The sequence below is a fragment of the Anomaloglossus baeobatrachus genome, chromosome 6, assembly GCF_048569485.1.
Source record: "Anomaloglossus baeobatrachus isolate aAnoBae1 chromosome 6, aAnoBae1.hap1, whole genome shotgun sequence".
Lineage (NCBI taxonomy): Eukaryota > Metazoa > Chordata > Amphibia > Anura > Aromobatidae > Anomaloglossus > Anomaloglossus baeobatrachus.
In genome coordinates, this window is record NC_134358.1 from 110,984,027 (window position 1) to 110,997,458 (window position 13,432).

Sequence of the window (13,432 nt, forward strand, 5' to 3'; positions counted from 1 at the left end):
TATGAGTGTCATCATAAAGAAAGGTGGCTATATTGGTCACCAATTTTTTGGGGTTTTGTTTTTGCATGTCAGAAATGTTTATTTCTAAATTTTGTGCAGTTATATTGGTTTACCTGGTGAAAATAAACAAGTGAGATGGGAATATATTTGTTTTTTATTAAGTTGCCTAATAATTCTGCACAGTAATAGTTAGGGCCATTTCACACATCTGGCTTTTCGCCGGATTGGTGGATCCAGCGCACTCCAGTACAGTGTCATACAGTAAAATGGCAGCGCGGCAACTTCCGGGTCACATGCTCCGGTCACATGATAGCATGTGACCGGAGAGTGTCACGCTGCCATTGTACTGTATCATACTGTTCTGGACTGCGCCGGATCTGCCAATCCGGCGAAAAGCCGGATGTGTGAAATGGCCCTACCCTGCACAAACATATCATCCTAAGATAGCCAAATCTAGAAAAAAAAAAAACACTCCAACTTCCAAAAATATTAAGCTTTGATATTTATGAGACTTTTGGGTTGATTGAGAACATAGTTGTTGATCAATAATAACAAAAATCCTCTAAAATACAACTTGCCCAATACTTCTGCACACAGTGTATAACAATTTGTGTTTTCTTCCCTTCCACGAAATCCGGCACTAGAAAGTTGGAACCTTATTTTTGGCCAGTCATTTGACAAACAACATCTTCACTTGTTAAAGTGGTGTGTCTCTAGAATTGGACACTGCCAACCACTGATCCGACAGCATCAGAGTGTATGGGACACATTCATGACTGCTACATACAAGGATTTAGTAAAACAGCCATGTTAGAAGAGGTGAGGGATGGTCTGTGATCTGACGGTAAGAGTCTAAAGTGCCAGTTAGACTGTACCTACGGCCTCCTGAGATGTATCTGACCATCGATGTTACTTGGACTACTCAGTGGAGATGGAGAATATTAATAAATGTGTACTGTGTAGGAAAACAAGCAGTGTCCCAACAATCCCCTCTTACCTCCTTTGAGGGCTCCACAGAAATCAAATTCATCATCAACTCCAGTACACAACTCGAATCTGGTAAATGAGACGGTCACAGATTCCTTCCAAATCTCTACCATGGCATATAAGCGGTCAATGTTCTTTCCTGCGCCAGAATAAAGTATTTTATCACTGTGATTACGTGCCCATGATGAGGTTTTGGTGAGTTTTTGATGTTGCAGAATTTCTGCAGCTATTATATAAATTAAGTAACATGCATTTTATGAAGCTGCGGTTTTTTTTGTCTCTTGTCATGTCACGTGTTAAATAAAGCTTCTTTGTTTTTCATAGTCCCTAGTATTTGGCTTTGAAAAAACTTTATTGATATTCCTATGTGTGGATTACATGCGGCTTTCATGAGTTTCAACATCAGAAATACACTAAAAAACCCATGTTCATTTATTACCTGAGATTTTTCTGCATCTAATACAAGTCTATGGGGAAAATCTGCACATAAAACTCAGCGTACGCACAAGAGAAACTGACATCCTGCAGATGTGAACCACGAACCGGAGATCAGTTTACACTGAGTAATAAAGAAGCGCCATGGGCCGGAGATTTCTATAAATCCATCCATTTTGTTTTTGACGAAGTGAAAATATATAGCATCAAAAACTAATTGAAAACTCATAGTGGCACGCAGCCTGAAAGGGAACCTGTGAGCTGATTCATGCCCCCCGAACCACGGGCCGCCTGAGTCACAGCCCAATGCACCATTGCGATTAAGATAAAAATGTAGTTTAAAGATTTTGCCAGGACCATAGCAAGAGACAAGACCAGTCCGACACTGTGTTTCCCAGTGACGCTGTAGCAGATTGAGATAATCCCTATGTACAAACATGTGAAAGACCTGTGGGTCAGTGTCGGGAGAAGCCGGCCAGGGACAGCGCCGGTCTCATCTCTGGCTATAGTACCCAGCCGGATCTTTTACTACTGTATATTTTTCTATTAAACGTCAGAGCATTTCTGGTAGAAATATACCTGTTATTAATAAAAAACAAAAAAAAAACAAAAGCTGAAAATTCTTATGTTCCTCTGGCTTTTCTGGCCTGGTCTCTGGCCAGTCTCTGTATCCTGGCCCCAGTAATGATAAGCCATATTCACACGTCAAGGTGTGAGGCAACCAGGCAGATACTGCCATAGGAGAAGAAGGAGATTGCTAAGGTGGGGGTAATTTGTTTCAAATACATCAGATTTGACCCCCATAGGAATATCCACGGCAAAACTCTCACTGTATAGATGCACTCCTATGGATTCCTGGAATTTTGATGTCTGGATAGACACTAATCCTTGGGCTTTATGGAGACATTTTATAACACAATTTATGAAAGAAAATTTGCAATCTAGACAACAACACTATTACATGAGTTAACATATGGGGTGAAAAGCAAGAAAGAGACCCCATGTACTGGAACATGTAGATGCCACCTGTATTCATGAAGATACCAGCATATAAGCTAGAATCTACCACCATAACAAGTAAGCAGTAGCACTCCGTACAGCTGAGAAGAAGATTTCAACGCAGGTTTGAGATTTCCATATGGCCTTGTTCAGACAGCTGTATTTTTGTCCAGTGCAGTGTGTGCATAGTGTACAATAGAAGGCTGGTTTCTCACTTGCGAGTAACTCGCACGAGTGTAATGTGAGAAAATTTCGCATTGCACTCTGACACATGTTAATCAATGAGGCAGCTCCCATTTGCTATTTTTTTCTCAATCCAAATCAGACTGAGAAAAAAAATCGCAGCATGCTGCGTTTTGGTGAGTTTCTCGCACGAGTCACTCCAATGCAAGTCTATGGGTGCGTGAAAAAAAACGGATGTCACACGGACGGCACATACACAATCCTAGTGACATCCGTTTTTCTCAATACATTTCACGCATGTAGCAGAGAACAATGTTAATGCTTCTGTACGTAACATTATATGAGTAGCAGCTGCTGAGGGTAAAAACTGATTGCACACTGACAGCATACTGACCGCTGTAAGGTTACACCCCGCAACCTGGGGGTTCAACTCGCTTGCAGTGGGGTGAGGTAGCTTCAGCAACACATCTACAGTCTCTTTATAAAAATTCCAGCAGTTTATTTAAAACACTCCCAACATAAACTGCTCTTAAACATAAACAATCCACGTACCGTGGGCATCCAGTCCATTACAAGTCCATAGTGGAAGTTTAGCAACTTTCCCCACTCTCTGGCACCTGCCAGCATACACCTGTAGCCGAGGTTCCTTCCAGCACCCAGGTCCCTCTGCAGACCCCTGTCTGTTTCTCCTCCAGGAGTGTTTCGGGCCTGCAGCCCAGCCTGGCTGCACTCACCTCAGTCTCAACTCAGACTCAATTCCAGAGCATTGTGTTAAGCCTCCACACAGGCTGATACATCCAGAGCTCCCTGCTCTGCTCTCACACTCTCTGAAGAACACACACGGAGTCTCCTAAATCAGACTGGACACACCCACAGGTGGAGGTCTGTGATTCCCAGACCTGCACAGCACACAGGCATTATTAAAGGGAACCTGACCCTTATATACAGAAACAAGCCTTTGTGGAACTACAAGTCCCATAGCAACCTCTTCAGTTTAATATCACAGCGACCTTCTCCACTGCGACATATAGCGACCATTTACCACATTGGTGGTCGCTATCTCACACCGCACACTGATGAAAAGTGAACTAAAATCGTCCGACTTTCTAGCATGAGAATCGGACCGATTTTACACGCACAAATGTGATTCCAGCCAAAGAAGGAACATCCAGCTCTTCAGGCGAGGAAAGCCATGGTCTTTATTTTAGCATGCAGAGAACGGATGACATGACCAGCACAGCACTACGCACAGCACTACTACCTGAAACGCGTAGTGCTGTGCTGGACATGTCATCCATTGTCTGCATGCTAAAATAAAGACCATGGCTTTCCTCGCCTGAAGAGCTGGATGTTCCTTCTTTCTTCTATTTGCAATATCGGGTTGCGACAGTGCCTGTCCGTGCTCCAGGGAGAGGCCAGGAGTGAGCGTGTACACGGTGAGCTGATATACATAAATTGGATAGTGTACAATACATGGACAGCACAATAACCTATATTTGCCTAAGTGCCAATGCACATAAGATATGATCCACACTTCATCAGGTCTGTGGGTAAATTGCATCATGCACATGCTTGATCCATTTTACAGACCAGAATAGTACATGTAATAGCCAGCAACTCTTTCACCCATCTGTAACATGGGGCTGCACCCAGAGCACATGTCCACAAGCTGTGAAAGTGACTGGACAAATATGAGACGACTATCTAAGCTAGGCCTATATGGTATTGTCATAAAAATTATAGTTGAAAAGTACCACTAATCCTGTAGGGGTAAGGGCACTAGGGTCCTAGAACAAGAGCCATGCTGATAATTTCAAATTCACTGACCTATGCAGAAAGTGAGCAAGTATGGCCTTCTAGTCTGAGAAAAAAAGGAACAAGTGAACAGCCATAGACTATAATAAGCACACGTTTTATCAGTAAAGAAAGGAAGATATGGATAGAACGAGTATATGAAACACGGACGTATGAATGGAGCCTTACTGTATTTACTAGTCTCTAGTATGGCTAGTAAGTAGCAATGTGACTACATAGAGAGGCAGGTGAAGAATAGGTAGAGATTACAACTAGTGATGGAGAAATAATAAAATATTCGGGTTCAGATTATTTGTACCGAATACCGAGTACAATTACAGTATTTGTCATGAATAATGAACCCAGTACAAGTCAATGGGAAACCCAGGCATTTTCCTGGGAAATCTTCAAGAAAAATGCCCCGTTTCTCCACTGACTTGCATTAGGTTCGTTATTCATGACGAATACTGGAATAGCACTAGTTGATAAAGAGAGTTATATCAGCTCACTGTTATTCAATGGATGGAAGCTATTCCAAGGTGGTGCACAGTCAAGGTATGGGCAGACTTGTAACAAAACAGGAGGATCCAGCAACACGTCCATGGAGATAATGAATGGACTAGGACTAAAGGTCCAGTCACACTAAGCAACTTACCAGCGATCCCAACAACGATAGGGATCGCTGGTAAGTTGCTAGGAGGTTGCTGGTGAGATGTCACACTGCGACGCTCCAGCGATCCCACCAGCAACCTGACCTGGCAGGGATCGTTGGAGCGTCGCTACACGAGTTGCTGGTGAGCTCACCAGCAACCAGTGACCAGCCCCCAGCACCGCGTGGAAGATGCTGCGCTTGGTAACTAAGGTAAATATCGGGTAACCAACCCGATATTTACCTTGGTTACCACCGCACGGAGCTACACGTGCAGAGAGCAGGGAGCAGCGCACACTGAGCGCTGGCTCCCTGCTCTCCTAGTTACAGCACACATCGGGTTAATTACCCGATGTGTGCTGCAGCTACATGTGCACAGAGCAGGGAGCAGCGCACACTGCTTAGCGCTGGCTCCCTGCTCTCCTAGCTACAGCACACATCGGGTTAATTAACCCGATGTGTCCTGCAGCTACATGTGCACAGAGCAGGAGCCGGTACTGACAGTGAGAGCGGCGGAGGCTGGTAACAAAGGTAAATATCGGGTAACCAAGGACAGGGCTTCTTGGTTACCCGATGTTTACTGTGGTTACCAGCCTCCGCAGAAGTCGGCTCCTGCTGCCTGCACATTTAGTTGTTGCTCTGTCGCTGTCACACACAGCGATCTGTGCTTCACAGCGGGACAGCAACAACTAAAAAATGGCCCAGGACATTCAGCAACAACCAACGACCTCACAGCAGGGGCCAGGTTGTTGCTGGATGTCACACACAGCGACATCACTAGCAACGTCACAAAAGTTGTTCGTTAGCAGCGATGTTGCTAGCGATGTTGCTTAGTGTGACGGGGCCTTAAGAACAAGTCCATTGTTTGAAATGTGTAATATGGAGGCTTCAATCCTCCCTGTGTTCTGTCTTCATCCATGCTTTTAACAAGAATGAAATAAACACAATTTTAATTCAATATCTCCATGGGCATGTTGCTGGATTCTCCTTTTCTGAAATAGTACTAGGTATTCGGTGTAAATAATACAAACCCATTTTACTATTTGCCCATCACTAATTACAGCTTGTGGACTGATCCTTGTTCCGGCATAAAACACAACAAGTAGACACCAAAGTATAAATTCTACAGAATTACATTGTATACAATTAGTCAGATCAACACTTTTCTGCACAGAGGAGCGCTTTGGCTTCAGCGTCATGTGCAGCCGGAGTCAGTGGCACCCATGGTGCAGGACTTTGCTAGCCATGGGATTGCTCCATGGATTCAGAGTTCTTATCCCCCAGCATTTGGAATGGTTGAAATAAATGCACATAATCAATAATGATAATAATGTATAAAAAAAAAGACTGATTGGACAGAAAATACTGTACATACTTGGAATTGCTGTCAAAGAAATATTCATATATGTGTGCTTGCTCAGCTCACAACCTTCTACCTTAATCACTGGTGCAAAACTCTCATCATCTGCGGGGAAAAAGAAACAGACACTTTATAGGTCACTTGTTTTTTTTCAACAATACATAAATAAATATCTGGAGTTAAAAAAAAATAAACATAATGATTTCTGTATTTGGAGCCTTTAAAGTAAAAAAAAAAAGAAAGAAAAGAATAATAGTAATCCCCATGTGCCATCTTCCCTCAAGATACTAAATATTCTGATATTCTATTTGTAGAATAGTTGACGAGGGCCAATTTCCGCTCACAAACAAGCACAATTGAAGGACACTCATCTATGGCCCTATTCACATGCGTCAACAAAATTGTACAGCGTACATGTTGTCAGCAGCAGACCACCACATGTAGACGACTAACTGGGCCACATAAACAATCCAGTCAGCCAGAGAATCATCATTTTGCTCATCTGTCAGCAGATCGGCGACAATTTCGCATAGGAACAAGTGACCCTATGAAGCTTGTTTGCTGATAACACAGGTCTGCAAGGGTCAAATTGTAAGAGGTGATTTTTATATACGTTCAATTGCTGAACTCAGTAAAAATATTGAAAAAATTCCAATATGTACAGTTTTTTCACAAACACTGACTCCATAGGCTTTTTCTGGCACCATACTTTGCATGATCTTTGGTAGATCATTTGGGTCTTATTAGATTGGTTAGAAATTAATAGACGCTGTGCTGCGATTGGCAACTGTGGGAAGAGATTTTCTTAACCCAGCTTCCAAACAAAGGAGCAAGCATGCTTCAGTGCCTGTAGGGCATTCTGTGCACTTGAAGGAAAACTATGAGAATTTAAACTTTATTCTCAAGAAACTTAACTATGAGGATCAAGGTTGGTCAATATGTGGTCATCTGAAAGTTCTCTGTTTGCTTCTTGGGGAGCAAGGAGGAAACACAAAGTACCCATGCTTTCTGTGTGAATGGGACAGCAGAGATAGGAGTCATCACACATCAAAAATGTTGGCCGATGAGAACATCTTTGCAACCTGGAATCTAGAACATACAGTTAGGTCCAGAAATATTTGGACAGTGACACAAGTTTTGTTATTTTAGCTGTTTACAAAAACATGTTCAGAAATACAATTATATATATAATATGGGCTGAAAGTGCACACTCCCAGCTGCAATATGAGAGTTTTCACATCCAAATCGGAGAAAGGGTTTAGGAATCATAGCTCTGTAATGCATAGCCTCTTCTTTTCCAAGGGACCAAAAGTAATTGGACAAGGGACTCTAAGGGCTGCAATTAACTCTGAAGGCGTCTCCCTTGTTAACCTGTAATCAATGAAGTAGTTAAAAGGTCTGGGGTTGATTACAGGTGTGTGGTTTTGCATTTGGAAGCTGTTGCTGTGACCAGACAACATGCGGTCTAAGGAACTCTCAATTGAGGTGAAGCAGAACATCCTGAGGCTGAAAAAAAAAGAAAAAATCCATCAGAGAGATAGCAGACATGCTTGGAGTAGCAAAATCAACAGTCGGGTACATTCTGAGAAAAAAGGAATTGACTGGTGAGCTTGGGAACTCAAAAAGGCCTGGGCGTCCACGGATGACAACAGTGGTGGATGATCGCCGCATACTTTCTTTGGTGAAGAAGAACCCGTTCACAACATCAACTGAAGTCCAGAACACTCTCAGTGAAGTAGGTGTATCTGTCTCTAAGTCAACAGTAAAGAGAAGACTCCATGAAAGTAAATACAAAGGGTTCACATCTAGATGCAAACCATTCATCAATTCCAAAAATAGACAGGCCAGAGTTAAATTTGCTGAAAAACACCTCATGAAGCCAGCTCAGTTCTGGAAAAGTATTCTATGGACAGATGAGACAAAGATCAACCTGTACCAGAATGATGGGAAGAAAAAAGTTTGCAGAAGAAAGGGAACGGCACATGATCCAAGGCACACCACATCCTCTGTAAAACATGGTGGAGGCAATGTGATGGCATGGGCATGCATGGCTTTCAATGGCACTGGGTCACTTGTGTTTATTGATGACATAACAGCAGACAAGAGTAGCCGGATGAATTCTGAAGTGTACCGGGATATACTTTCAGCCCAGGTTCAGCCAAATGCCGCAAAGTTGATCGGACGGCGCTTCATAGTACAGATGGACAATGACCCCAAGCATACAGCCAAAGCTACCCAGGAGTTCATGAGTGCAAAAAAGTGGAACATTCTGCAATGGCCAAGTCAATCACCAGATCTTAACCCAATTGAGCATGCATTTCACTTGCTCAAATCCAGACTTAAGACGGAAAGACCCACAAACAAGCAAGACCTGAAGGCTGCGGCTGTAAAGGCCTGGCAAAGCATTAAGAAGGTGGAAACCCAGCGTTTGGTGATGTCCATGGGTTCCAGACTTAAGGCAGTGATTGCTTCCAAAGGATTCGCAACAAAATATTGAAAATATAAATATTTTGTTTGGGTTTGGTTTATTTGTCCAATTACTTTTGACCTCCTAAAATGTGGAGTGTTGGTAAAGAAATGTGTACAATTCCTACAATTTCTATCAGATATTTTTGTTCAAACCTTCAAATTAAACGTTACAATCTGCACTTGAATTCTGTTGTAGAGATTTCATTTAAAATCCAATGTAGTGGCATGCAGAGCCCAACTCGCGAAAATTGTGTCACTGTCCAAATATTTCTGGACCTAACTGTATTTGTGGAAAGTATAATTGATCGCACTAAAGTCCTCCTGTCACTGGACTGATGAAGGTGTTTCTGAAAGCTTTACCAAAAGAAGGAGAGACTTTTAAGTAGTTGTGTACCAAGCTTCAGGGATTGTTCGAAGCAAAACCGATGGAAGGCATTTTGTGGGTCCGGAAATTCATACAATCATGAAGGATGTGTTAAAAAAAATTAAAAAACTGTTGAGAAAAGGGCTCGAGGTTGTGAAGGTATTTCTAGGTAACAACAAAGATCCAAAATGTAAGTCCTTCATGGAGTACATGCTGAAACGTTTCAAAGCCTTGGGTTGTCTGATGAATTTAAAGTCACATTTTTTACATTCCCATTTGGACTTCTTTCCTGAAAACGTCAGTGCGGTTAGCGACGAGCAAGGAGAAAAATTTCATTAGGCTATCAAGGAGATGGAACGATGATATCAAGGAGATGGAACGATGATACCAAGGCAGATGAAACGTGAACATGATGGGGGGGGTTAAGTCTGCTGGAAACTTCACAGAGAAGATCCACAGACCTTCTAGAAGATAAGCTTTGAAGAGGAAAGGAAAGACGCAAGAATTAATTTCCAATAAAGTCACAGAATGAATGTTCAATACATTTTTCTATATATAATACTGTGTTTGTGCCGCCCGCGTTCCAGCAGCCGGCGCTGCTCGGATCTGGACCCGCTGCGTGGCTCGAGGGATCCTCCGGACCCGGGGGTCACGCGGACACGCCGAATGAAAAGGGGGACATAGTTGTATGGTCTTGACTGTATTTGGTTCGTGACATCACCCACGGTGTGTGGTGAAGTGGGACACCACCGCTGCTCATGTGGGATGCCCTGGGAAGATGTAATGGCAGCCGGATGTAAACCCCTCTGTGGGTAGGGATGGTTGCCCCGGGGCCCAGTGTCTCTGTGCAGGGTATGGCGGTGGCAGGGGCTTGCGCACCCGGACATAGCAGGGGATGTTTGGTTACTCACAAGTAAATGAATCACATGAGTCTTTTGGTAAACCAAGGTGCTGGTGGCCGGCCGCCGCGGCCGGTTGTAATCTGGTCCCCCACCCGGGCTGGTGACCGCCGTCTCTTCCTCTGCACTGGTTGAGGTTGTGTGTTTGGACTTCCTGGTGTGGAACATGGGAGTCCGCTCCCGACTTGCGGTATGCCTGAGGAGCCGTGCCCGCTGACGCTGACCCGTGGGATCTATGGGCCCTGGCAGTTGCCCTATACCTATCTGTGGGTCGTTGTCTGCTTTTGGGACTTTGGTTGGGACAGTACCTGTAATCCTGCCCTCAATCGGTTGATTAGCTAGGCCGTTGGTTCCGGTCCTGGCTTCAGGGTCCGAGTACCCCCTCTGTGCATGGTTTCCAGTCGGGTCTCCGGTGTTGGTACCGGCTGGCTCCAACCCTGCTCCGGTCCTCCTCAGATCTGCCGAGCCATCTTCCCGTCTCCTGATGATGGAGACCACCATCTGCCACCTAGCCAAGGTACCAGGGCTCCGACACTGGCACCGTTCAACTTGAACTTCTCCTCTGCTGGAGCTACACCTAGCTCCAGCCCACACTCATCTCAACTACCAAACTTCACTGCTTGCTTTCCCGCCCCGAGCTGTCTAGACCCCTAGGTAGGCGTTCCCTAACTGCCTGGTCCCACCCACTGGTGTGCCTGTCTTGCCCTGAGGGGGGTATGCAAAACAAGGAAGTCGCGGAGACACCATCACATGTTTCTCAACGCTGGCAGGTAACTAGCCAGGTCTTTCACCGGGAAGGAAAAACCACGGGAAGAGCCGTCTCCAGTCAAGGAAACCACCTATGCCAAAACATGGTATCCATCTACAGACAGCTGTTTCGGGGTATTTGCCCCTCATTAGTGTGGAGTAGGAAACTGGCTAGTGGGAGCTACAAAAAAAAAAATTGACAAACCCAAAATTTACATACCTGTGTTATCAACCCATGAAAATGGGCCTTTAAGCCCTGTTTACAATGACTGGAAGCTGCCAGCATTGAGTCATTATCTGCAATTATAACAGCTTGGACCGCAAGAATAGGACAGATTATACAGAACCATGTGGAAACATTGGTCACAGATGTACACAAACCTCAGTTGCAACTAGTTTTCCTAGACTCCAGGATAGCTAGTAAGCCAAGCAATGAGACTAACAACAGTAGGGGAAGCATCAATGCATACCAGGAACAATCAGACTTCCAGATGTACCAACCTCGATAGGACTTCTATTGATTGCCATCCATATAGTGTTCACAATGAAGGGTAGATGGATCTCATAGAGGGAATGTCTTGCTTGTGGCCACCAACTAAGAGTGCATGCCATATGACCATCATTGGAAGTGGGTTTACCAACCATTCATAAATTTCTGGACAGCCTGTGTAAATCAGTGAACTCTTGTATTTTTATTATTCACCATCCACTCAGCTGAAATTCCCATGCCCGTGCCTAATATACCTATTAACATAATATTCTTGTGTCGTAGAGAAAAGTTGCAAAATTAGAGCAACTTTTTGACTGATACAGAAGTATGGTGCCTTCTCTATACAGACGTATTGCAACATAGTTTGCTTTTGAGACAGCTACTTCTCATAGAGGGCAAATTTCCACATTGATGGCAGTCAATTTACTTAAAGATGACCTGTCCCTTGCTCAAAAAAAATTACCTTGTAAAAATGCCTAAACTCCACTAAATTTGCCTCTTTTCTGTTTTGTGCTGCATCACTCTATTGCAGATATTCACATTTGTTGCTTTTGAAACGTTCCATGTGAAATCTCTGCTTGCAGCCCAACTGGGCGTTTCCTCAGAATCTTCTCTGGGCATGTGTAGTTTGATTTCTTCCTCCCAGATACTGCCAATCACGGCTCAGCAGCTGATTTAGCTGTTTAAGGCCCTGCTGTGATTGGCAATGTCTGAGAGGCAGAGGTGACACTGCACGTCCCAAGGAATAACTCTGCAGAAATGTCCAGTTTCACTACAAGCAGAGATTTCACATACTGCGCTCCAATATCAACAACTATGAGTATCTATGCAATGGTGCCATGCAGCACAAAATGGAAAAAGCTAGAAATTCAGAGGAGCTTTAGGATTTTTACAAGATATTTAACTCAGCTTTTTTTTAGCAAGTGACAGGTTCTCTTCAAAAATAAGGTAGCATCTCCAACCTCAGACCTAACAGAAAATCCAACATGTTGGGTGAAGTCATTGATGGGCTGTCCTCTCAGATTCCAATAGTTGTGAGAAACTCAGTATTATATAATCTATATAAAAAGCATAGACAGATCGATATTACTCACCACACATCTCGTAAAATGCCTCCACCCTTGGAGTATCACACAAAATATATTTTATTTTGGCTTCTAAAGTCCCAAATCCAAAAAGAAGCAGCAGAACCTTAAACATCTCCAAAGACTTAAGACCATACAAAAGAGACAATTACTATATTGTCTGACCTAAACATGAAATTGTGACGAATGTTCAAGTTCCTCTTCTCTACATTTTCAGTTCCTCTTATTGAGGCTACACCTCCTACAATATACAATTCTGATAATGGTTTGGTCTTTTATTTTCGGTTGTAAGGGACATTTTACAGTTTTGCAAGCAAGTGAACTATTTAATCAAGAGGTTTCTATATGATACAAATTCATATAAGAATATAAGAACTGCATATAAGAACTTACACCCCCTATGAGTAGTATCTATTATTGTACGTTTTGTGACATTATATGCCAGGAGAGGTCTCAGCAGATACATCAAACGTAGGCAGCCAATAAAAGTGACAGTGTGCAACAGCAGATTTTGATAAATGGGAAAGCCCACATGCCCAAACAGTGGGCAACAAAATGTATAACGCATGAAATAAGTGGAAATTGGCCGACGTATACCACCCTGAATTTCTACATGACCACATTCATTATCATTAGTTGCAACAAGCCACCTACAGTGGACCAAATAAAAAAAACAAAATATGTCAGCTCACCGAACCATAGCACATGCAGCGTCTGGAGGAGTTCAATCAATCCTAGGCGGTGCAGGGAACTTGGATTCCAGATAATCTTGTAGACACAATTCTTTAGAGATATTCCAGCAACATCGACCAGAGGATTTATAAAATCAAAGACTTTTATTCCAAAAAATTAAAAACAGGTATCATGTATAAAATACATATGGTTCACCAATGTGATATTTGATACACGACCGATCTTGCAAGTTTTCCCACCTACAAAGAATGGAGACGTCTGTAATTTTTATCGTAGGC

General features: G+C 43.3%; 1 protein-coding gene across 1 annotated transcript in view; it reads right to left on the minus strand.

The window, feature by feature from the left end:
* The window catches only part of LY96 (lymphocyte antigen 96), a 30,712-nt gene extending 18,103 nt beyond the window's left edge, over nt 1–12,609 (minus strand). The window contains exons 1-3 of the mRNA XM_075316303.1: nt 12,471–12,609; nt 6,423–6,512; nt 998–1,126 (exon numbers count right to left, since the gene is read on the minus strand). Of these exons, the coding sequence (XP_075172418.1) occupies nt 998–1,126; nt 6,423–6,512; nt 12,471–12,576 (325 nt within the window). The 5' untranslated portion in view covers nt 12,577–12,609. The remainder of the gene's footprint in view (nt 1–997; nt 1,127–6,422; nt 6,513–12,470) is intronic.
* Between the last annotated feature and the right edge of the window lie 823 nt (nt 12,610–13,432).